Raw genomic sequence first — 26,715 nt, 5'->3', positions numbered from 1 at the left:
TGATAAATGTGAAACCCCATCCCCGAAGGTGTTCAAGGCCAGGTTGGATGGGGCCTTGGGCAGCCTGATCTAGTGGGATGTCCCTGCCTATTGCAAGGGGGTTGGAACTGGATGATCTTTAAGGTCCCTTCCAACCCAAACTATTCTCTGATTCTATGATCTTCCTACTCATAAAGTGGCAGTAGGAGATACTGTTTCCTAACCTTACTCTTCTACTGCGATCTCTTTGCGATGAACGAAGAAAAGGCTTAGATAAAGAAGAATTTCTTCTTGAAGATAGTGGTGAGACACTGGCCCAGGTTGCCCAGGGAAGCTGTGGATGCCCCATCCCTGGAGGTGTTCAAGGCCACGTTGGATGGGGCCTCGGGCAGCCCGGTCTGGTGGGACGTGTCCCTGCCCATGGCAGTGGGGTTGGAAGTGGATGATCTTTGAGGCCCGTTCCAACTCAGACCATTCTATGATTCTATTATTCCATGATTCTATTCACACTATCACCACCGCATCTTCCTGCCAGCGGGGAAATAAAAGAGGGGACGACTCCGGCGCGTTTTCTCACTTCACACAAGCTGCTGCCAGCAGCACATCCGCGCTTCCAGCCTCTGGGTTGAGGCTGTGACCTACAAACTCGCCCCGTCAGCTGCGGGGACACCGGCACCCACCGGCGAGCGAGGAGCCCCCGGGATGCGGCACAGGGCTCGCAGCCCCCCCGGCGCGGGGCGGGCAGTGTCCGCGGCCCCGCACCGCCGCGCTCTCCTCCCTCCCCGCCGCCGCTTTAAGTGACGGCGCCGCCACCCAATGTCCCCGCGAGCATCCTCCGCCGCCGCCCAATGGCCGCGCGGCCAGCGGGATGCGGGCGGCGCTCCGGAGGAGACAGCCGGGGGTGGGAAAAGGGGGGCGAAGGGAGGAGGAGAAGAAGGAGGAGGCAGCGGCGGGGCTGCCGCAGGGATGGCGGCGGGTTTAACCCCTTCGCACCGCCCCGCGGTGAGCGCGCAGCCTCCGCAGTCGCCATAGAGACGGCGGCGCGCGCCATGGGGCGGAGGCCGGGCCGGGGGGCGCCGCGCTAGGACCCCGCGCTGCCCCCGCCCCCCCCCAGCGCAACGCCCGGCCCAGGTGAGCGGCCGCCGCCATCCCGGGGGGCGGGGGGGGAGCCTCCCGCGGGAGCCCAGGTTACCCCGCTGCCCCGCTGGGACGGGATTTAAGGGGCAGGAGGCTCTCCCGCTGCCTCCTACCCGCTGCGCTGCGGGCGTTTGGACTCGTTCGGGGAGTGTGTGCGTGTGCGTGTGTGGGGAGGGGGGGTGTGCGATAAAGCCGGTCCCTGCTTTTATGCGAATGGCTGCGGGTCGTGGCGGGCGCGGGGCGGGTGCGGGCGTGGATGGGGAGTCTGTCTGTCTGTCCGTCCCTCTGTCCGTCCGTCCTGTGTCCATTTAAACTGCCGGAGCCATTTAGCGGCCGGTTGCATCGATCCCCGAATAAGGCTCCGCCGGGCTAGGCCGCAGGATGGGGATAGTAAACACATCAACGGCGCGTGGAAGGGATGGGGAGAGCGTCGTTATCCATGCTTTTAGCTTTAAAACAAACAAAAATAGAAATTGGGGAAACGGCTCGTTCCTCCTCGTGATCTCCGGACGTGCAGCTGCGTCCTTGTGCTTCTGTTGTGGCTCCGGAGTGAAAGTGGAGAGGACAAAGATCAGCAGGAGGTTTCTAACCTCTGCTGGGAGCCGGGGCAACTGGGAACGACACTAGGGTGGACAGGGATGGATGTGGAAATATTAATGTGTTATCCCGCAGCCTGTTCTGGTGGGATAACACATCATGGCAGGGGGGTTGGAGCTGGATGATCTTTAAGGTCCCTTCTGACCCAAACTATCCTATGATGCTATGATTATCCTAGAGGGGGGAGGTGGACACAAAGGACAGATCCCTGTCTATAGCACAGCCTTTGAAAAACCTTCTGCTGTATTTATAATTAAATTGGGAAGGACTACAGAAAATGAGTTGTAAGTGTACTGGCTTTCTTAATTAGACTCCATGTGCAGAACCAGTTGAATTTCAGCTTAGATGTTCACCGTTAGTAAGCTGCATTGACAGGAAGGTTGCAAGCCTGAACCCAAAACACAGTAATTTTCTTCAGGATGAGGGTGGTGAGGCACTGGCACACGTTGTCCAGGGAAGCTGTGGATGCCCCACCCCTGGAAGTGTTCAAGGCCAGGCTGGATGGGGCCTTGGGCAGCCTGGTCTGGTGGGAGGTGTCCCTGCCCACGGCAGGGGGGTTGGAACTGGATGGGCTTTGAGGACCCTTCCAACCCAAACTATTCTGTGATTCTCAGATTTTAAAATCATGTTAGCCTTGAAGGGAGTGATTAGTTTCCGTCTTGTGGCTCTGGAAAAAATGAGTAGAATTTTTATGTATTCTGTGTAGTTAATGCTATGCCTTTGATGAACACATGCTATGCTTCTAGGTATGTTAGTTCATTTTAGCTGTGGTGTCTGGGGAAACAAAAGATTAGAGCTTATTTTTTATTCTTGTCTGATTTTGAATTTTTTGGGGCATCTTAATGATACAAACTCATGGTACTAAGATATCCAACATTTTTATTCTGTGTGAAATTGCACGGAATACTTTATCGAGCATGATTCCTTTGTTTTACAGTGCAAAATTGCATTTAATAAAGTACTACAACTTTTTTAACTTGTTAAACCAGAAGTATGGTTATTAACATTTGTTTGGCTTGACAAAAGTTTGACTACAGTAGTATGTATATTCATTGTTCAAAAGTTGTTTTGAAAGTAGTGCATCAAGATATTATAGTTTAAAAAATATGAAGTTGGAATCAGTTATCTCTGAGAAATACTTTGTTCTGCTCTGATGAACGTTTATGCTCTTGAAGTTCTGCATAATTTTAAACTTCCTGGTTTTGAATTGATGGGGTTAGAATAAGAAGAGCAAATTGAGCAACTGGAAGATTCTGATGTTGATTGTGTTTAGCATAGTCACTGTCTTGCTGCTGTGTGTTGCCGGCTCTGCTACCTCAAATTCCAGATTTTTTCCCAATGTGATTAAGTCAAGAAAGATTTTTAAATATGACGAAAGAGAGAGATGAATGGAGTTTTCCCGGTTTGAAATGAATTTCTGAATGTTCAGCATGTAGTTCTAGATATAAGTGTACAGAAGGTTAAACATTTGCTTGGCCTGCAAAGTTGCACTATATGATATATTAATATACTTCTGTGCTTTCTGTGTTAACTAAGTACTTGTTTATTTAGTGGGAATCAATTGATACACTACAACAGGAGATGGACAGTTTCTGTGTATTCCTGTGTGCTGCCTTGTCTCTTCCTCCTGCTATGGGGAAGCGCAACACAAAGCCTTTGTGTTTGGCTAGAGGGGAGGAGAAACAGCTGCCTTTTCCGTGCAAGACACCAGGATTCATAGTGATCTCATAGGGATGCGTTGTTGTACGTGGACCAGCCACTGTCCTTCCTCCCTCATTGTAAGAGTTAAAGCACTCTCCTCGTGGCAAGAAACCTGAGTTTCATTTGATTGATCTCACAGGGCACTTGTGTTGTGCCATGGGTCTGGCAGATCCGTTTGATGGGCCAGTTGTTAAAGTGATGGTGGGCAAGAAATAAAATGTGCAAAGTTGACTGAGTGCAAGGTGTGCATTAAGGAATCAAGAGCTACAAATCATGTTGTGTTTACAAATTGTGTAGTATCAACTTGATTTCTTGTCCATTCCTGGGGTGAAAGAAACTTATTCAAATGCTTAAACTTCTATTTGTTTTTCTTTTGTTTAACAGTTTCGTATCTAAGCTACTTAAATGGGAGTGAAACATGTTGACTTTAAGAAGAGGAAATAAAAATTATTTCAGCAGGGAGAGAGAGTACAACTAAATAGAGCAATTTTATTTTTCTGCTTTTCATGCACTGAGTGCCTTAGTGGTTGTACTGTATTCTGCGTCACACAGTAGTAGAATAAAAATTAGCTTCCCTCTATCTGTTGGATAGAATAGTCTGTAATCTGGATTTTAGTAACTGTATCTTCTGTGTTCTTTCAGAATTACTTCTTCCCAAATACCACCCAATCATTTACTTATCCTTTACAACTTTTTTAGATATATTTTAAGTTGTAGAGTTGGATTCTTTTCGGGTTTTTTCCCTCTTAGGTGCCAGTTGTTAAGTAGCGTGCTTTTGAGGGTATCTGGTAGCTCAGATTTTTTTAAGCTGCTTATGAAATTGAGGTGCCATTCTTGGTAGTTCAAATTATAGTCTTTTTTTTTTTCTGTATTAGCTTATAGGTCACTAATCTTGAAACCTAAGTAGTGGAAAATTAAACTAATAAAATCTGAACTTTTGACTCTTCACTTCTTGGATTGGTTGAGTATCTTTTTCCCATTTTTGAGATGTTGTGCAAGTCTGGACTTTCAATAACTTATTCTTCAAACTTACTTTTCAATTCATGGAGACAAATCTGTGAAAACATTGAGGAATTTTTTTGGGAAGAAGGGAATGATTGAATTTGAGAGGAGGGAGGAAGGAAAGCAAACTGGGAAGCTGAAGAAGTCTTTAGTATTTTTAACAAAACTGTATCTTGTTAAGAATTAAAAAAATATGTTCATTGTTATGTTCAGGCATGTTTTTCTGTGGTCTTATACTACACAGTTGGTTTTCTGTGAAAAGTATTGCTCAAATGCTATTTCATGCTGTTGCTTTGTCTCTGAAGAGGTTATTCAGTTATTAAAGACAGGTTATTTGCACTGAGGAGGGACTCCATCTGGTAATTCTTCCCTTTAGAGAAACGTGTGTATGTTGCTTAGCCTTGCATTTGGGCACGGGAGAATCTTCTGAGTGGCTGGGAGATTTGAAGACTGGCTGGGTTTTCATGGATGAAGTTAGCCAGGTCACTGATGGTATTGATGAGGAAAGTAATTTTTTCCAATACAAAGCTGTCTAATATGTGTAGAAAGGGTAAAATATGCTGAACTTGCTTTGAGAGCTCGTAAAAGCCGTGAAGTCTTTTTAATATGAGGCTCTTTTTTTATTTATGGGTGTTGCAAAGGGATTTGTTACTTGTTGCAGGGACAGGTTACTGTCTGGAGCAAACCGGGACAAACCCAGATGATCAGGGTTGGTTTCCTCCCATTCTGTTTAACTGGAAAGCATGTTATTATGTTTTTTTAATGCACTTCTCTCACAAGTGAAGTTACAAAAAAAATGTATCCTGTGTTAATGGGCTTGTTCTCCCTGGACTCATCCATAGTTAGGAAAGATCTTGCCATATAGAGTTAGCATCTTTTCAGTGTGTGGGAATCGTCTCCAGTCAGCAACTGCTTATTGATTGTGAGAGAGGGGGGTCATTCTGCTCTCTGCTGCTTCCCAGATAGTTCTCAGATAATTTTTGTTGCTTCTGTCATGCAGTCTCTCAGGGTATTAACATTTTCTGAGGGCTTAAGCAGTATTTACTTATTACGACATTCGACATTCTTAGCAATGTAGTAAGAATGAGATTGCTTTATTGTGTGGTGTATCAGCAGGATGTGCCTTGTTGCAGCTGTTAAGTTTACCACTACAGTAATGCTTCAAATGCCACTCTAGGCGAGCAGTGCTGATTCTAAGCAAATTAAGTAAGTCTGTTTAGCTTCACAGTGTTGCAGTATTTAAAAAAAAAAAAAAAGTGTGACCTATAAATAGAGCATGCTCCTTTTCAACATCAAACTGGTGACATTTTAGATCGTATTTGTACTGTTACTGTTTTAAATAATGTTGTGTTGAGTTATTCACTGTCTTGAAATAATTCATTATTTTCCTGTCTTTCCATTTGTCAGCACCCTGAGTTAAATGGATCCAGAATGGGCAATATCAGGTGATTTAAATTGCATTAGAAAAGGAAAGACTGTGCTACCTCTCGAGTTTCGTTGAATGCCCTGCCTTCATATGTGACACTTCAATTTTCCATTTCCTGTAGTCTGTAAAATCAGAGTGTAATTGCATAAGTAAGAGTCAGCCTAGAATAAATCTGCATACCACACTCTGAGAGTTGGAGGAGAAGAATTGATATTGGATCACAGTTCTTTTTCTACATGACATTTCTCTCTATTTTGTAAAGCTCTAGGGATTATTGTGATAATCGTGATGATTTGGGTGACAATATAGTTTTACAGTTTTGAGCAAGATGGGGTTTTTTTCTGTGGGGAAACCTGTTAAATGGTTCATCTGGATGGAGAAGAATAATGAAAGAATCACAAGGTAAATCAGTGTGAAGAAAGTATTTACTGGTCTTGTGGGAGAAATGTGCTAGCTAAAGCAGGCAGTTGTTGTCTTGCCTAGGCAAGAACTAAGAAATCGATGCTGAGGCTAAGGAGCAATCCATGAGCCTCCCATAGTAAAACAGATGCTTGCAGGAAGGAGGCTCCATTATTGACTGTCTGGTGCTGATTGTCATTTATTTATAGGTATACATACACATAATCATATTTTTCACATATTAGCTCCTGCAGATGAAATAGGATGTTATTATTGAACCAGTCTAACAGCTGGCTGCTGTTTATGAGTGGAGGATGCTGTCTTCTGCCTGTGCCTTTTGTAGTGCACATTGATCTCTGAGCTGCGCTGGTTCAATTCGCTAACTTGACTGAGAATGATTGTTAGGAGACATTTGTTTGTATTGCTCTTTTGCTGAGATAGGTTTATAACTCTTGCTAGGTCATGCTGTTACATGCAACTTCACCGTGGATGTCTAGCTGAGATAGTAGTCACAACCAGTTCCTTTCTATTACCTTAGCCTGAGTGCTCAGCTGCTAGGTCTATAGCTGATCAGTTGGCAGCGCAGGAAGGAGGCAAGAGACAGAGGAACATTTTAAGTGAAAGGTTGCTTTGAGGTGATGTTGCACTCCCTTCCCTGTTGATTAGAAGGAAATTTGGGCCAGATGCTAAATTCAGGCTGGTCGTTTCTGCCTGTTGTCCATATTATTCTTAAGTATTTCATTAGTTTTGAGTCAAGGATACTTCAATCATGTGGCTGTGCTTCTGTATATATCTTCACAGACTGGTGTAGACTTTTTTTGATGAGCCAATTTTTCCGTGATCTCCCTCTGTAACCAGGGAGCAGCTGTGCTTTGTTTGGCGTGTTGGAGTTGGTAGATAATATATCGGTTCTATTGCAAGGACCCATATTGACATGTCACGGCTCCCTGAAATGTTTGGGTTTTTTTCCTAGAGTAAAATTTTTTATTTATAATCTGAATCAGGACCAGGGCCTGCAGTATGAGCAGGCCCACTCGTGTTTGGTGTTGATATATAACGCGCTCTTACATTCCTTGCTCTGAAAGAGGTAGAAGCTGGAAGCTTGATCTTAAGAGTAGTAATAACTATATTCTCATTTACTGCCTGTATTATTACTATTCCAGTTCCTAGTATTAATAAAAAAAAGAATGTACACAGATTTCACCCATATCATTGTGTTTCCTGTTTCTCAGTAGAAATCTCATAACGCTGCTTGCCATATGATTGCATATCCACCATGTTCTCTTATAGAGTAGAAATTCATTATTGTTTAAATAAGAATTTCAAAATGAAGAAGTATCTCACCACAGTTTAGAATTGAATATCTTTAAAGCACATTTAATGACTGTTGGTGTATTTAAAAGAAAAAAATAGCTTGTAACTTGTGTTATTATAATTGTAATTATTTTAAGTAATTTCAAGAGCCTATAGAATACTGTTATTACTTTAGCTATATTACACTTTTGCATTACAGTGTCATATGTTACTGTTTTCATATCTACAAAATGAAATCTGTGTTCAGTCAATCTGGAGTAAAATTTATTATAGTTTTAGACATTTTCTTTGTATAGATAAAGTGTTTGCACATTTAAAATATCTTAATATGGCATCTTATAGTTCAACAGTACAAATGGGATTATTTTTAAAGCCCAAGCTTTAATCTGCAAGATTTGATATCGGATGTCTTTACTCACACACAGGCAATGTTTCTTAAAACACATAATACCAATTTAAGTATGGATGAAAGGAAAGGCTGTAATGGTTTTTGGGAACCTTTTCTGTTGTGTTCTTGGGAATAGTTTTGTGCTTGTTTGGCAGATAGGTAAAATCTGAACTTGCACTGTTAGCTGTTTTGATGTGTAAGAAAGTTGTGAAACTTTGAGAGTCTCTTGATCCGTGTATTATAATACATAAACTGACTGATCCTCGTGCCTCACCATTCTATCATGCTTCATTGTTTCAACTGATCCTTGACTGTTCAAATGTACTATTGTGGACTTAGGGCAGTCTCAGCATACTACGTTTGCCTGGAATAATTATATTTTCATAATGAAACATACCTCTGTAGTTAATTTTCAAAGGCAAAAAACCTCATCACGTATCTCAGCCTGACTGCTTTAAGACCAGGGGAACTGTTGTGATTATTGAGGGTAACTGTGCATAGCACCAGCTTCCCTAGGACATCTTGGAATAAAGTATGCTGACACTAGCAGGATAAGAGCATGTAAATTAGAAAATCATTCCCCGGTCTTTTAAGAATTGTCAGTAATGAAGAATTCACTGAAATAACTGATGAAGTATTCTAATAGAATATCTTCATTGACTAAAATTAAAGACCTTGGAGATCTTTTCATGTAAGTAAGTAATCTAAAGGTTCAACCTTTTACTTGTGTGATTTTTGTATGTCACAATGGAGATCTCTTGTAACTTATTAGACTAAAGCAATTTTATTGGATAATCTGAAGGGACTGAAACTTCATAATTTTGACACTCAATATACATTTTCCAATATTTTGATAATTTGATTTTCTGCATCCTTTTGTTTTTAAAAAATCTTTTACTGGAATGTGAGCACCAGAACTGGATATGATATTCCAGCAGCAATCCTATGGCGAGCAAGTAGAGAGGTATTATGATCTTCCTTAGTATTTACTTGCCTACTCATTCATGTGTCACAGCCTTAACACTGCAGCAGATGGATTTATCAAGAGTGAATGATTATCTGTATTATTAGGTGATGCTTCCATTTTTTCTTTGCTCCTTGATGTACAGTGTCCTCTTTTACCCAAGCTGAAACATGTGTAGTTTGATTGCTGTCTATTAAACAGTTGCTTCAGTTTGCTCTGTACCACTTCCTGATCTTGGTATCCTACAAAATTCATATTTTTTTCCCCCCTAAGCTGTTAGTAAAAAATGTAAAGCCAGGAACTGATTCTTATGGGACTAATTAGAGAAATATTAGTTCAGTTAACTTAGAGTTTGCTTTTAGGACCTATTATTTAATGTGTGATCTATAGATTTTCTGCCATTTTAGTTCCTTAAAAATAGATTTTGCTGTGTGGTAAAGCCTTAGGTGTCTTACAGAAGTAGAAGTGCCATAACAGCATTACCTTTATAGGCCAAACTTATAATGGCATTGTAAAAATTGAGTTCAAAGGGAGCTTCAGTTGAATGGCAGTAATTATGTCATCTTCCTCAGATCCTGTATTTTGCCTGGAATTTATGTCAAACTGATGGCCTGCGGTTACCAAAGTACTGTTATTTATACTTTTCAAAGACTAATGTTAACTGTCTTCTGGAGTTTTCTGTGTTTCAGGTATCTGTTGGAATCTGCATAGAATCATAGAATCACTAGGTTGGAAAAGACCTCTTAGATGATTGAGTCCAGCCGTTCCTATCTGCCGCTAAACCATGTCCTTGAGTATCTTGTCTACCCATCTTTTAAATACCTCCAAGGCTGGTGACTCAAGCACCTCCCTGGGCAGCCTCTGCCAGTGCCTGATGACCCTTTCTCTGAAAAATATTTTCCTGCTGTCTAGTCTGAACCTCTCCTCATGCAGCTTGAGGCCGTTCCCCCTTGTCCTGTCACCTGTCACTTGGGAGAAGAGGCAAGCACAGTCCTCTCCACAACCTCCTTTCAGGCAGTTGCAGGCAATGATAAGGTCTCTCCTCAGCATCCTCTTCTCAAGGCTAAACAACCCCAATTTCTTCAGCTGCTCCTCACAAGACTTGTTCTCCATCCCCTTCCCCAGCTTTGTTGCTTGTCTCTGGACACGCTCCAGAGCCTCAACATCCTTCTTGTAGCAAGGGGCCTGGAATTGAACACAGTATTTGAGGTGCAGCCTCACCAGTGTCGAGTACAGGGGCGGAATAACCTCCCTGGACCTGCTGGTCACGCCGTTTCTGATACAAGCCAAGATGCCATTGGCTGCCTTGGCCACCTGGGCACGCTGCTGGCTCATGTTCAGTCGGCTTTCCGCCAACACCTCCAAGTCCTTCTCTTCCAGGTAGCTTTCTAGCCGTTCTTCCCCTAGTCTGTAGCACTTCACAGGCATTGGCAATTCGTAAATCTTGAGAACTCCTATTAAAAGAATAGTTCTTCAAATGCGTTCTCCTTAAGCTGCCTGTGATGGTATCACGCGGCTGTTGGAGGAGGAGGTGCCTCCCCGCCCCGCTGCTCTCTGGCCCATCCAGTCGCCGGGGCGCTGGCCAGGGTGCTGACCCAGGTGCTGACCCGGCCTGGCAGCGGGGCGGGCAGCGGGTTCACAAGAGCCACCCCAGCACCCGCAGAGAATGGAGTTACCTCTTCACGAAAGGAAGACTGCTGCTGGCTGTAGCATCTCGTTTTCACATGTCATTATATCCTCGGGCTTACACAGAAAATCTTTATGCAGTTACTACTGGAAGAAAACTCTACCGTGAAAGACTTTTTTTCCCAGAACCACAGTTCCTAGCTATTCAAGAGCCCCAGTCATGCTAAAACTCATCATCAGATGCAGATTCCTTGCCACCCAAATTACACCTAAAGTATTTATACCATCTTCGAGCAAGAGAGGTAAACTTTTCTAATGCACTTCTGTAAAGTACCACAGCAATCACTGTGCTCCACAGTGAACTTTCAGGCAGCATATAAAGGGCAAAATCACCATTATCTGACTAGCTAAACAGTTTTCCAAACCCCACATGTTTTGTAGGCTCAATTGTGGCCTCAAGAGAATTCCATAAAACAGCCTCCAAGGATGAACCTGGAAAATAACAGTAACATCTATAGACAATTTCCAGCCTATTACAGATATTGGCTCTATTTTTTCTTCTGTGTCTCGCTTACTCATGTGTTCTGTGTGCTTCCCCACATCACTGATTTATTTCTCATGTGCCTTAAAGATGATTAGTGATAGCACCATTTTAATTATTAAACATAAATTCCCCTTATTTCAATAATTAACTACTATGAATATCATACCCTATTTACTAATCACTAGGGCATATTCATTTGCATCTATGTGTAGCTATGTTGCTAAATTTGCTGCCTTTTTATGTAAGCAGCTATGGTTAGAAACATGAATCTGCATTTATACAGTTAAGTTTTTTATTCCCATAAAATATATAATAGTGCATGTAGTTTACATTATTTACATATATATTATGTAAACATGTGTTTATATATATAATGTGAAGTCACATATAAGTGTGGTATGTCTCTGTGTGTGTGTGTATATATATATATATATATATATATACACACACACACGTGTACATATATGAGGTCTGGCCCCAAAACCCCAGAGACTGTGCCTGAAACTCTTTTTATTTAACAAATTAGGAAAATCAACTATCATCACCTTCAAAATAGTTCCCTTCTGAGTTGACACACAGCTTTGTATGGTGCTGCTGATGTTCAAGGCAATTCTGCAGCTGATTTTCTGAAAGACTGTTGAAGATCTCTTGTTTCTGCTTTCACTTCTACCAACACAAAATGGATTCTTTTGAGCACGAACTTGATATTTGGGACATCTTCATTGTAAGCTTCAGTCAATAGCTGAAAACTTTCCGTCATGGATTTTTTCAGTTTCACAAGAAACTTGGTGTTAACTCGCTGTTCACTCTTGCAAACCAACATTTTCCAACTGAGGGTAAGAAATCCTCTGTATTTCAATGTGCATCCACTCGTACTGAGTGAAGTGATCAAGTTGAGCCATGGTTCACTGTAATGGATTAGAACATGTTGTATAAACATCTCTTCACCTCTCTCCTGCTATTCTTGGTTCCTGAGCTATAGGGTTAGTCTCAGGGTTTTTTGGTTTGGACCTAGAGTGTGTGTGTATATATACATATAGTATGTTATCTAATATTCTTTATTACAAAGTGTGTTAGTATAGCAGTATTACAAAGAATGCTACATTTCTAATTCCCTGCGTCAGTTTTTGCTTTGATGCATATACACATCAGGGTCTTGATACAGAGCAGAAGCTTTAGTGGTCTCGTTAGCAATTATGAGGAAGTAGTAACAACAACTGAGATTTAGATATCTTCTCCTGTTATTCCTATCGCCAGCTACCTCAGCTCAACAAGCTTTCCAGGAACAGGTTGTCCTTTTGTCAGTCTTGACAACTGATAATGACAAACAAATGGATTAAAAAGCATGCTTTTACTCTGCTTTTTGTCCCCATATGCTGTAGGGTCTTGCAGGGTTTTAAATATTTAATAATGTGGTAAAAGCTCAGCCCTCTTGGGGGAGGAATTTCTATGTCAGCAAAAGTGTGTGATCACTTCCCTAACAAATGATGTAGAAATGTTTGTATCATTCTTTTTTTGTATGCAGGTAGTGCCAGACCAAAAATAGGTGTATATGTGCTGAATGTAATTAGGAAAACAAAAAGTCTTAATCCAGTGGTAAGAATGGAACAAAAAAGCCTGCATGGTATTGCATGTAATCGAGATTTGCCTGTTTGATGTGTTTCCTGTGGGAAAGATAGCAAAGATTAGCATTTACCTAAAATTCAGAGATTCATTATGAAATTATGCTGAGGAATATCCAACCAAAACCATTTAGGAAGGTGAAAAGAGTATTGAGGTGTGAATATTATCTCATGTGGCAACAGAATTATAGGAAATCTTGTCCCCTTTTTCATCGGTTTTACATTGTAAGTTGTTTGTCGAAGGACAGTCATATGTCTTCCCAGTTGTTTTGCAGCAATTATTTATGGCTGTTCGTGACAGATTTTTTTACATTTTTTTTCTAGATGAAACACATTATTAAGAGTTCTCTGAAGTAACCTAAAGTAGGTACAAAAATCACAGTTGTTGTGGCTCCATACCCTTGCTTCTCTTGATGCTCAGATGTCTAGCAGCCTAGAATTTTTGTCCTGTTGCCTATATGAAAATCACTGTCTTATGTTTTGCTGCTGCCAGAGGTAGCAACCAATTATTAGATGAAAGTGAGTTAAAATGCATTCTGTGAATTTTCATTGTTAAAAATGTGACCCCGTGTGCCTGCATGAGGTTTGTTAAGAGAAAGGTAGTCTTGAGGTTAGAAGAACTGATCACACGTGTGAAGGCTGATGGCAGCCTTAGCTGCAGTGATTGTGAGACAATGGGGTTAAGACCAAAGCAAGTGAGGAAACTGAGAAGCAGAATAGAGACATTAGACTTGATAGAAGCAGACTTTGGCATATTCAGAGAATGAATGGGTGGGATCCTGTGGCAGGCTGCTCTGAAAATTAAAAGAACTGGGGATATTTTTCTACAGTTCCGTTGGTAGAATAGAATTAGCAAAAGATTATCTGCTTCTATGGACTCTTAGTAATATCCGTCTGTTTTGTGAAATCAATCTCCAGTTTTAGAAAAGTTTTAAAAAAACCCGCATCTGCTGCCAAAATTTGACTCAGAATCTCTCTATCGTGGCATAAATTGCAAGTGCAACAGAAATAGGAAAACGTTTTAAAAGTACTTTCTAAATGGATTCTGGTTTTTCTTTTTATTAATCAGAGGAGCTGTTGTAATTCAAGTAGCAGTGCTTAGCTATATCATTTCAGTATAATTGTGTAATGTTAAGTCGTTTTGATAACACTGTACATTTTGATGTTTGAAAGTCTTTTGCTGCAATAGCATATTATTTGAATAGTCCAACCTTTTTCCTATAGCAGTAGGTATAATTTGAAACTTTACATTTTTACCACACATTGTAGTAAAAGCAGTGTTATGAGAAAGAATTTGATACTTACATAAAAATATAAATGTGGTCATAACCATTTAAACATAATGAATATTAATTAATTGTCACCAAAACAGGGATGTGTTTAGTTGTTTATACATGGTTTGATCTCTGCAATGGTTCAAATTGATTCAAATCCCACACTACGCTGTGACTGCACAAAGTGATGTTTCATTTCATCTTTTTTATGTAAGTTAATGTTTTATAGGAGATACACAGAAACTAATTTTTACAAAGATTGTTATTCTGTATTTATAAAAATACATATTGTAATAGGTTTAGATGCTTCAGCTGAGGACTATGTTTCAAATTTTACTGGCTAACAGGATCACAAAGTTGCATTGTGTGATGATACCAAATTTACAAAGGAGTTTTCCGCTTCAATCATAAGTGAAAAAAGATGAGCGAATATGGAAGGTCATTGAAAGTAGCAGGCCTGTACTATATCTGCAAGTTATTAAATCAATATAATTTCATTGCTGCTTGCAGAATGGCTTCATTCACCTTTATCAGAGGTAGAATTCAGGCTTGTAATATTGGGGATTAGTATTAGTTTTTAATCTGCATGTGAAAATCTGCATTTTAATGAGAGGCCTGGTGCTGGAGGGAATAAGAAAGATGTGAATTGAAAGACTTACAAGTAGAGACATGGTGACTAGAGACTAAACACAGCATAAAGTGGAAGGGACAGCACATACGAAATAGAAATTGAAATAATGGAACAAATTGTACTTGGAGGTCCTGAGTGTTTCTCACAGACAAGTGTTCATATATATACATACATATTTCAAAATAACAACCTCACAGGAGTGCCAGCAAAAAGAATTTACTTGAATTGAGATGGTTTGCTCTCTGTCATCGTTCCCACAACAGTTAGTTGGAATGTTTTCTAAGTTACTGACAAAAAATTATGCACAAGAATTTATTTGAAGTTGCAGCTCATCAGTTCAGATAATTTGAATTTATGGTGTTACAAGAAGAAGAATTTCTCTATCCTTTCTCCATCTTCACAAAATTAATGTATGAGTGTAAAACTCTGGAGCAGACTAAAGGTCTGTATTTGACAGTGGTCATATGTGGATGCGCAAGGAAAGGTACAATAACAAAGAAAATATATGACACCTTCCTCTAATACTTTTCTATGTTCTATTAGGGGACTTCCTGAGCGGAGTATACTTAATGTGTATTTTCAGTAACCCATAATAGTTTTCTGTGTAGTTGAACCATTGTAAACCTTTATCATTCACAATGTCCATTGGAAAGAAATTGCACAGATTAGCTACTAGTTCATGAAGAACTCCTGTCTCATGTTTGTTCTCAGCCTGTCTCCTGCTGACCTCTTTTGATGTTTTTTTAGTTCATCTATTGAATGAGATCATGAATAATTGATTCCTAGCCAACCTCTCCATGCCCCTAATGATTATGTAGACCTCTGTCAAACACCCCTCTCTACTTCCCATCATCTCTTGAAAAAAACTGCCATTCATTACTTCATGTGGAAATCAGTCTGTATCTCTGATTTTGTTTTTTGAGCTGGGAAGGATGAGTGTTGCATACGATACTCAAGGTGTCAGTGAACCACGGATATCTACATGATCTTCACATTGACATCTGCTTTGTTTGAGTTCCTAACTTTTTTTCTTGTTGACTGCTATTTAGCATTGAGCTGCCATCTTTTGTAACTGTGTATTTTAATATCAAGATCTTATTCATAATTGCTAATAGTTTCTCATGTTTTTACTGAGAAGTTAGGATTATTTTTCTCATGTACATGATTTTATGATTACCTGCACAGAACCTCACGTATCATTTTACTGCCTGGTTGTTCAGCACCATAAAGTCACCCAGCAGCTCTTCACAGTTGTCCCTCATCTTTTTTTTATTTCTGATTTTTGAAAAAATGAGTCACCTATCATTGGCAGCCAGCATTTGTTACCCAAGTTTTCACCCAGTTTTCCTTGAAATGCACAGATTGGGCTGCCTGATCAAGTGGGAGGTGTCCCTGCCCGTAGCAGGGGTGTAATGAACGAGCTGATGCTTAAGTGCCCTTCTAACTCAGACCATTCTATGATTCTGTGATTCTATGATTCTATGATTCTGTGATTCTATGATCGTATTCTGCTCCTTGCAGTATTCTACTTGTAGCCTCTTTCTACTGTGTGAAAAGGCTCTCTACCGCTCTATTTCCTGCTTACAGCCAATTATTTTTTATGTAAAGGTGTTGTCCTCTTATGCCATGACTATGTAGTTTCTTTAAAAAAAACTTTGTCAAAAACCTTTTAGGAATCCAAATAGACTTCATTTGGATCATTCTTACTCATATGAGTGTCTGGTTTTTTTAAGAACTTAGAGATTTGGAAGATGGCACTTTGTTTTGATAAAAACCTGTGTTATCTTCTCAACATTATCACTTCTATTCAAGCATTGAGTAATTCTGTTCCTCATTGAAGTTTCTGCAAATTTGCTGGGTAAAAATATTGGATTTCCAGGTCTGAAGCTTACTGGATATCCCATGTAACCCTTTTTGAAAATTGGCAGTGTACTTGCCACACTCCAGTCCTTATGTGCCACTGCAAGTAGAAATAAGAGGTTGTGTACCATCATAAACAGATTAGCTTTTTGATTCTTAAATTTATTTTAAACATTGCTAAATATCATCTGACACTGGTAACATTAATTTTATTTTTGTTTTATTTATTCCCTATTCTTTTCTTCAGTCACTTCAATTTAAGGCAGATTTTCTGGTGTGTTTCAAAAAAAACCTGTTTCTTTCTCGATATTTTCTCATTTTCTTCCACTGTCAACACAGATGCAAAAAAAACCACTGAGCTTCTCTGCTTCTCTCGTGCAATCTTACCTTCTTTAAATACCCCTCTTATACCCTGATGATTTATTAGTCCTACATATTCTCTGGCAAGCTTTCTCTTCCTGTTGTCTGAAGATGTATTTTATTTTTCTTCCTCAGTCTATTTTGCTTTGTCCCTCTTGTGCTTTTGTATTTGCTGTAATTTACCATTTTTTTAATTATTTGCTTTTTTTCTGCTTAGAATTTTTCCTAACCTGCTGTTCATTCTTGTTAACTTTATTTTGACCTTCTTTCAAGTCTTTCTTAATTGATATTTTATGTTTTGCTTCCTCCTTGGTCTATGTTAGAGAGACTGCTTGGCTTGCAAGACCAAAATAAAGCAGAAATGGGAGATATGATCAGGCAGTGTCTCTAAGAAGTGTGACCATGAATTATGTCTTATGTTGAATAATGATCTTTTAAATAAGAATTGTGTATATTTATCCAAGTAATCAATTCCCAATTTGAAAGCAGAGCCATTGATAGTCCGGATGGAAGATCAAGAGTCAGATTTTCTATATGTAAATAATTTGTGCAAAAATATTTTTTTAATGGAACCTGAATTAAAAATGCAAACATTGAGCTTGATAAATGATAAGTCATCAGCCTAAAAAGTATAGCACTCTGTGCTGTAGTGTGTATTCACAGATGATGTAGAGAAGATGCAAATACTGAAGTTACAAAGTCTGGTGATACAAGGGTACTGAAATTAGTAAAGATGAAGATGGGCAGGGAGGAGCTGGAGAAAGACCTTGCAACTCCGAGGTAATGATAAATGAAAATGTTTCTAAAGCAATTAATGTAGGAAAAAAATAATTTTAACGTTTACACAGTGCTGAGCTTAGTTCTCTGGAATGGGCTCTTATGGCTTCTCTGAAAATAACAGGTCAGTGCCTAATAACAATCTTTATCTCCACACCTCAGAGATGGTGTGGTAGAAGTACAAAAAGCACACAGGTGGTGATCAAAATGAGTAATAAGACCAAACAGGTGAAGAGGCAAATGAAGGGGCATATGGTGGCAGTGTATTCCCTGTGTGGGACTAAGAGGGAGCAACTGTAACCTCGGTCTTCCAGTGTGAGGGCTAGTGAACCTTAAATGTAACTAGCATAAAACAAATTGGAAACAAAGGTGTGCTTCTTCTCACAACATAGAATTAAGTTACAATTTCCTTGCAGTAGAGTGTTATGGATGCTAAAAGCTTTCATGGATTCGGAAAAGATCTGATGAACTCAGAGATAAAAAATCTTTAATACCGTCTTTGTGTCAGAAAGCATTTTGTGTCCCAGCTCACTATATCCTCAGAAAATGTTCTGGGAAAGTGTGATTATGTGCTTTCTGTGTCCTTGTATTCTTCCCTAGATTCCTGTTGCTGGCAATAGTCAGAGACAGGAGATTGGACTAGGTGGATCTTTGATGTAATGCAGCCTGTCTGCTCTTGTGATTAGCTGTCCATGCTATCTACTTTTTTATTGTCTAACCTGTCTTTTTTTCCTGCTGAAAATTAAGTTGGTATTTTTGGATTTGTCCCAACTTTAAATGCTTTTGCCAAAGTTCTGTTTCAGTGTTTTAATACCTGTCTCCCATTTAGGACCTTGAAAGACTTCCAATTATGAGCTCAAGTTTCAGTTGTTGCTGCTTGAAGCTGTCTTCAAGAATGGCTACAAAGCAAGTGTGTGCTCTGGCCAAGTCTCTAATCTCTGTACCTTGCAAGTTCCCAGCACAAATTTGGTACAGACTGGTTGGACAGTCCTAGATAAGCTACCCATCTCCTTTGGTTTTGTGCTTCTAGATTCAATATTGCCTGAGCCTATGTGATCATTGCAGAGTACCCTGTGAACAAGAGGGATTTCATGGTGCTGTTGAGAGTCCCTCTGAAGCCAGCTCAAACTGAAGATAATGTAATAGCTTGGGCTGCTCTGCCAGCAATAACTTGTTCTGTGTTTATTTTAGCTACTTAGTGCCACCTTCCTTTGGTGTAGCCAAGCACAGAGCCATTTCCCACCTCTCATGTCATTTGGCAGTTCGTAAGGGCCCGCATAATGTTGCTGTCTCCTCCCTGCGGGTGCTGGGGCTGTTGACATCAGCACTGGGTTGGGCTTGGCATGAAGGTCATCATAGGGTCTCTTAGGTTTTTTTTGTCTTCTCTTTGTGCCTGACTCCTGTAGTGCTCTTGACCAGTGTCTCCTGCATAAACTATAATGTGATGGTACATCTTTCCTCCTTTACCCCTTTCAGGGGTTGCTACATTGTGTGGCAGAATGGCTGTGTATTCCCCTCACTGAGGAGGCCAAACTCTGTCAGAATTTGGTAGACCTCCTGCACTGGGTAGGCTCACTCAGATTCCGTCTTCCTGTCAGCTAGGTCTTTTTTTGAGTCATCTCACTTGGTGTAGCAGTTACTGGCACCGTGGCAAAAAGGAGAGCTACTGTCTTCAAGTATTTAAGGACATGGAATACCTATGTGTGCATGACCAGTGCCCTCTCTTTATCACGATACTGCTACAGATTTAGTGTTTTGTGCCCTTAAGATAAAGACATTACGTTTAAAAAAAAATAATATTATTCCTCTGTTTTAATCCTGTTGTTCTTAGCAAAGTTCCAGGCCTTTTTCACCATGTTTTTGTGATGTGCTTTATCAGTTGACAATACTTCAAGCTGTGTTTGTACCAGTGTTCAAAACTACACTTTGCTATCACTTAAATCTTCTGCAATGAAAATTTTACAAGGCTCTTAAAAAATAGTTATAGTAATTCTGTGTAATTTAGGTAATCACAGAACTGACTTTCCATTTGTGTGGTTAAAAATATCTTTCACTTCATGTAAGTGATCAGAGAGCTAGTTTCTTTGAAGAAGATTTTTATGACAGGTAAAACAAATTGTTATAACAGCAAAACCCCCTGCTTCTGGTTCCATTTAAGTTTGTTGTAAATACAACACTTAGAGTGAATCTAAGACACAGAAATATGACTCTTTTTAAAAACAAAGAAATAAACAAATGACACCTTTAGGGTTTTAAAATTAATTTTGAGTTCATTTATAAGGTTTCGCAAGCTTCTCTTTGATTTGGAAGTCACTTGGAGTTGTGGAAAAAAAATGAGACTTATACAGTGTTGCTTGGAATGAAGTTAACCTCTCCAAAGGGTTAGGTTTTCTCATTAGTTTTAAAGGCTCTGCACCTTCAACTGGTTAGAGTTGAAACCACTACGGTAGTCCAGCCTTTCCCTGTCCCCCACAGCTAACTTCCATTCTTTCTTTTATTCTGACATAATTCGTAGTGCGATTGTGTGACAGATCAAATTAGGAAATAAAATCACTCATCTGAAAAGTACCATGGGAAAAATATAATGGATTAATTAGAATTGTTTTATGACTCATTCGAATTCTCCCTGACCAAAAATTTCTGGTTTTCTATGGGTAAAAAATTACATTTTGTGTTTCTAATAGGAGTCTAAATCCTGTAGTTTCAGCCTGTCATGCACATACCCAAGTGCTTCCTATGAGTACCTTTTATCTCACTTGATCTAATCAGGAAACATAATGAAATTTACTTCAGTACAATGGCTGGTAACATCAATTTAATTTTAAAGTTTCTCATTCTAGTTTGGACTTGAAGAGGAGGTTGTGTGCCTAAAATTTGTAGGATTTGCCACCTGTATCCGCTGGTTTAGTAAATGATAATATGCTCCTTCAATAAACCTTGCCTTACTTGGATTTTTGTAATACTTCGATGAATTCTCTTGCAAACTGGAAATAGTGTCGTCGCTTGAAATATGTGTTTTTCAAATAAGACTATTATCTTGAAACTAAATGTTATATTTTTAACTCTGTCTTCAAACTGAGAAGATATTTTCACTTTTGTAATAACAACATAGCTGTAAGTGCAGAAGTTGCCAGAAGGAAAGTGAGACTCTTTGGCAATAGCACACAAGACAGTTGGGAGCTTTTCACACCTGGGATCTGCAAGTGGTGATGAGTATTTTGACATCAAGAGCTTGAGATAGGAAAACCTAAAATGGCATTGGTTATGTCTTTAATTTTTTAAAATATTTTCTTTCCAACTAGTACAGTTGAAAATTTAGGTCAAGATCTTAAATTTAGTTTCCTCCTTGACATGCTGGATGATGATTTTCAGAACCCCAGTTTTTAATGAATGCATTTAGAAAAGGCTCGGTTTTTAAGTGTAGGACAGCTTTCTAGTTTGGATGGTCAAATAGACACACGTAAAACATTTCTGGCCTTAGAATTTACAATTTGAACATGCTTCTTTACCTGTCTAAGAAAGTGGACTTTATGATAAATGTGGTGGAATCGGAACCTTTGAACATTTCCTGCTCTGATTTGATCTTTATACTGCCTTGTTAAGCATGTCTTTGTTCCTTAAAGTTCTTCTTCTGCTTGAAAGTCAAAAGAACAGAAGTGGAAAGTGACTTTGGTAGATTCCAGTTAATTTACTAGTTTCTTAAATGAACTGAAGGCAGGCAGATAGAGCTCCTAGTAACAGGAAAACGTTGGTATTATTCCACAGGGCAGGCAACAGACATATATTTTCCCTTTCTGTGGAACAAGTGATCTGTCCTTACTGGCTTCATCCTGAAACTTATAGTACCTCCATTCAACCAAGACTGTGCTGCTTTCTCAATCTTAGATCTAGATTTAAACATCTACAAAGGCTGGTAAGCAGAGACTGGCTTCAGTTTAGGGTCATCTCTAAAGAAATTATACATGCACACACAACTTACATAAAACAGTTGTCTTTGCTTGCTAAGCTAGAATCAGCTTTTATGAAACTGACTTTTTTCTTCTGGAAGTTTTTCCACTGTTAGTTTCTAATAGCATATAATCTTTCAGTATACTTTGTTGGGGTAAATTAAAGAAGTCTTTTGTGGAGGTTATATGTAGCTAGTAGCAGCTAAGCGGATGGAAGAGTTTTAAATAATGTTTATACAATATTACATTCTGGATATAAACAGTAGCCGTCCTTTAACTGTTCTTGTATTATACTGTGGTCACTTCCTAGGCAAAGGCTTATGTTACGGAACAAAGTCTGTTCTCATTGTGTTGTCTTAGTTATTCCATGACCTGTCACCTGGAAATCATTTGACAAAGGGCTAATTGCCTTTAATTGTGATAATTCTATTACCTTACACATTTCTTCTGATCTGATAATCTGGAAACTGCTAAGTTAATGAATATAGAATTTTATGAGTTACATTGCAATTAAAATGGCTGTTACTTTTTTAGGAGAATGATAAAGCAAGTATTTGTTGGGCAGAAAATAACTGTACTGCCACCTATAAAACTGCACTGCTAAAGGATTCGTCTGTTGAATGAGTAACAGAAAGCTGCACCTTAACTGTATGCCATTCACTATTCATCTGCTTCAGTGGGACATAGAATGTGTTGGAGCTTTCTTAAATTGTTTAACAGCATTGTAGGCTGTTAAACAGCTACACTGAAAGCAACATTTGGCAGTGTTTCAGAAATACAAATGGGGTTGTATGTACTTTTACCAGTCTTTTATTCACCTGTTGAATTTAGAATGGGCCAAACAATCTGAATTCAAGTCCTGCAAAACTCAGAGAAGTTTGTTTCAATTTTGTTCTGAGTACCACCTCCAAAGAATACTATTCATGTCCGTCCAAAAGTTGTTTAAATGTAGTCTTCTCCAATAATGTTATTTTTTTTTCCACATGAATTTTGAGAAGGCAATCATAACCTAAACTGCACCTACCAGGGTATGTGTTTTCCCTTCTTAAGAAAGGAACATAAAGATTTTTATCCACACAGTATGTTAATAACCAAACCAGATTTTCAGTTATGCAGTGTAAAGGTCGCTACAGAACACATCAGAGCAATGCCACCCCGTCTAGATCAGATTGTGAATAAGGCTTTAAGGGAAGCATATTTATGGAGCAATGCCCGAGGGTAAGCATGGAGGTGTATAAGTGTATGATAAGGTTGTGATTTAGCAAAAGTAGAAAACAGCTTCAAACTTGAATTAGGGAAATAAGACTGCTATCGCAAAGAAATAAAAAATTCATCTTTTCTTCATCATAGGTATCGGTATGATTGAGTGTAACTTAGTGTTGGTGTCCAATTCAGTGTTGCTGCCCTTACCACAAGAAGAATGTGGAGCAGGGAGATGACTTTCAAAGGATTACCACATAAAAGATCCATGGAAGAGGAAGGAAGGCTTAAAGCTTAATTTATTAATTTGGAGAAAGTTAAAAATTGCATCTGTATGTTTAAAAGTCCTGAAATGACTGAAATTAGTGGGAATGGAATTTGGTTTCCAAAAGCGTAATGAAGTCCTGTGGTAAGAGCCATGCTTTAGACAGTTTAAACCATGAATCAAGACAAGTTATGCTGACTATGAGGGAAAGGACATACTGCAACATGTTACGAGTTATGATCTTCATCATTTGGATTAGCGTGTGCTAATTCACTGAAGGGGTTGAAGTTATATGGCCTAATCAGGTAAAAGTTTGGGCTAATTTCAAGCTTTCTGGCCTTGAAATTTGTGACTGAATCCTCCTGCTACTTTATTTGGGGTCTTGAAGAAAGCAGGATTCTTTGAATTAACCCCCACCATGTTTGTAAAACTTTCAGTTTTCAAGTAAAATAGTGATTGCGGTTGATTATTAAACTTCGGGTGTTTAGCACCTTGCCTTCAGAGGCTCAGGAGTGAACTTCTGCCTCCCATGTATGCCAGTTTAATGGGTCCTGGGGTGCTGGTGCTTTGAATACTGGGAACTGATGATATGGAATAGGTTTTATTGCTTTGTAATGATATAGGATAACAAGAGATTTAACAAGGAATTAGTGTGCTGGAGTAGGATTGAGGAACTGTGTAAAAATGAAGATTTTGTTACCTGGCCATATAGATGTTATCTACAGTAAAACGGTACTTCCATAATAATTCTTTAAGTATGGGATGGTTCTGTGGATATATATATATTTCATATTTGCATTCTGGGCCAGTTACTGATGCTCTCTTACTATGCTCAAGAATCCACGAATGGAGAGCTCTCAGAAATATTTGTCAAAACTGTGACTATAAATTGTAATTTGAAATGTATTTTTTTTTAAAGTATCAAACTAGGTGTCAGATCAAGGCTGATAGCATTAGCAAAACCCACTAAACCCACTGTTGTCCTATCTTTGCTTTGATAAAGCACACTTTTCCTATATATGATGAATCTTGTTCATGTTTGAAAGCTTTAGCGAAAGTCATACTTGTCAATTTTAGGTTTTGCTCCAGGGAGATAAATACTTTCTCCATTATTTTTTTAAGCAGGTGTCAGAAAAAAAGAAACCCTTGAAGTCCTGATATAAGAGTAAACATACTACTTAGTCAAGACCTACTTTGATGTAACTGGAGGTGGTTGAAAGGCAAGCAAAGATTTGAGCAAATTGAAAAATCACTGTACATGCTATAAATACGTAATTTTGGAAGTACACCTTTTTCCCTGCATTGGTGCTATTTCATTTTCCCTTTGACTTACTTAGTTTCTGACTGTGTTATGGTAATTCTGTTAGAAAGGCTGGCAATTATGAACAGTGGTTAGTAATGTTAAAGGTGTTCACCTAAATGACTATAGTTCTCTTTAGAATTTTGATCTTATCTGCAGGGGTGGATTTAATAGCACTGGTAGAATTTAAATTGGTTTAGTTCAACTTGATTAAATTGTAGGGTGCATGCTGTTATTTAGAATACACAATCTTAATTTGGTTTCCCTTCATTTGTTTGAATTAAACCAATTCGGGCTACATATTCTGAATAATTGTTTTACAAGGGTGTAATCCACTCTCATGTAGTATAAATTTATACTAATCTAGATTAGTTGTTCTCCAGAGAGATCTATTTTGTTTAGACTTCGTTTAAATGTCAGAATTTACAATTTGAGCAAGAAACGCATAAAAGAAATATGAAAAACAAATATGAAATAATATGAAAAAAAACCCCACAGTTACTGTCATGTCAAACAAGCATCTGTCTCTAAAGCCACGTTGTTTAAGCAGCAGAGTTGCTTTTGTTTGGTTGTTTGTTTTTTTTAAAAAAAGCATAATTTAGCCCTGTAGTAAATTTGACATTTATCTACATGGAAGAGCGCACTGTTAATTTAAGTCAGAATGGTTGTACCCATTTCGCATACCATTTATGTGTTCATTCAGGGAGAAAAGAATGTTTCGTTTTTCATTTATGCTGTTGTGGAAGTGATAGAAATAAACCCAAAGCAAATACACTTTTAAAAAGAGTTTTATCATTGGATAAGAGAGCTTGTACAAAGACTTAGGCTTGTGTAATTACACAAGTCTAACAAATACGCACAATTCTAGAAAAGCTTTAAACAATTGAAATAACCTTTTAATTGATTGTAGTAGTTGCTGATGGGAGACATTATGGATGAATTAATCTCCAAAAGACAGATTTTTATATTGCTATATATAATTCAATTTAGAGATTACTGCCTAAAGCCAGAAAATTAAAAAATGAAACTGATAGAATTACCCAAGACAAGGTTTTTTTCCGCTTTAGCTATTTGTACTTTGACATATTTAATACCAAGTAATCCTAGCTATGTGCAACACATTGGAAAATGTGTAATAGTCAGTACGCAGTGCAATAATTTAAATTCCAATTTAAGTATGTTTTTAATTTTGTAATTTTTTGGCTAATATTGCTTTAAGCTTATTATCACATTACTATTAATTACTTAATGATCTAGTAAATTATTACTTCGGTTTTAAAAGTTGTATTAAAATTTAAACTAACTGTAATTATGCTATACAGTAATTTGAAACTGCAGATTATAATTCTGAAAATGTTTTTATTTATTAATACTATTTTCAGATGAGGCTTGGAGGTTTGAGACAGAACAGGTTGAAAAAATAAGGAAGAATATATTTGGATTTCTTTCTGTACTGGAAGTTGTTTGGCTAGAATCCCAACATAAGTAACAAAAACTAGTTAAGGTGCTAGATGAGAAACACTACTTTTTGTGTATTTCATGTTATCCTGTTAATCATTGAGATCGCATGTTCTGTTCTGTTTCTGCAGTCAATGGTTAAATGGAAGCCACTCCTGGGAACTGGATGGTTTCTACTGACATAGACCTTGTGTAGCAGCTCCACCGTGTCAGGAGATTGCAATGAGTGGAGGAGGGGAGCAGCCTGACATCCTCAGTGTGGGAATCTTGGTCAAGGAAAGATGGAAGGTGGTGAGTATGCCTTCCTGCAATTATTTTTCTTCTTTAAAACATGTTTTTTTAAAAAAGAAGTAGTTTGCACTTTGAAATCTGTTTCAAAATCCTAGTGGGATGTATTTTGCTTAATACTTAGGCTAAATGATGAAAGGACTTTTAAAACCATGTTTCTCTTATCCTACTTTAAAAAGAAGGTATACGGATTTAAGGTAGGTCTTTTTTTTCTGCGAAGGACCTAGGAAAGCTTTTAAATCCTGACTTAGTATCTGTTCAGAGTAGAACTGGAAGAGTCCTGTTAGTATAATGAATCCAATTAGCCAGTGATTACGCCAGTCCATTTTGGAAGTCAGTTAGGCACCGTCTTGAAACTCAATCTCAGATCGTGAGATTTGTTATTCCTTATAGGAAGGTCTTTTAAGACCTTGCTGCTTTTCCAATTAGAGATGCTTTTTGTTTATTATATTTTTGTGGCATAGATTTATTCCTCACTGATTAATATCCATTTGATTTTGTGCCAGTATTGGCTTTGTCGTGAATACCTCCATTCCCTTTTGGTGTTCATATCCTTGATTTACATCTAGAGGGAAATAGTATTCATTTGAAATGATTTTTGCTGGGAAACAGTATCCTTTTGAAACCATTTTTTTCTAGGAAAAATATAGTTCTTT

General features: G+C 38.7%; 1 protein-coding gene across 2 annotated transcripts in view; it reads left to right on the top strand.

Moving 5' to 3' along the window:
* Positions 1-910: 910 nt before the first annotated feature.
* Positions 911-26,715, top strand: part of TTBK2 (tau tubulin kinase 2) — a 96,512-nt gene continuing 70,707 nt past the window's right edge. For both annotated transcript variants that reach the window (XM_054067397.1, XM_054067396.1), the window contains exons 1-2: positions 911-1,110; positions 25,903-26,062. In XM_054067397.1, the coding sequence (XP_053923372.1) occupies positions 25,994-26,062 (69 nt within the window). In that variant the 5' untranslated portion in view covers positions 911-1,110; positions 25,903-25,993. The remainder of the gene's footprint in view (positions 1,111-25,902; positions 26,063-26,715) is intronic.

This window comes from Cuculus canorus, chromosome 5 (assembly GCF_017976375.1).
Source record: "Cuculus canorus isolate bCucCan1 chromosome 5, bCucCan1.pri, whole genome shotgun sequence".
Classification (NCBI taxonomy): domain Eukaryota; kingdom Metazoa; phylum Chordata; class Aves; order Cuculiformes; family Cuculidae; genus Cuculus; species Cuculus canorus.
This window is presented reverse-complemented; position numbering and strand designations above follow the sequence as displayed.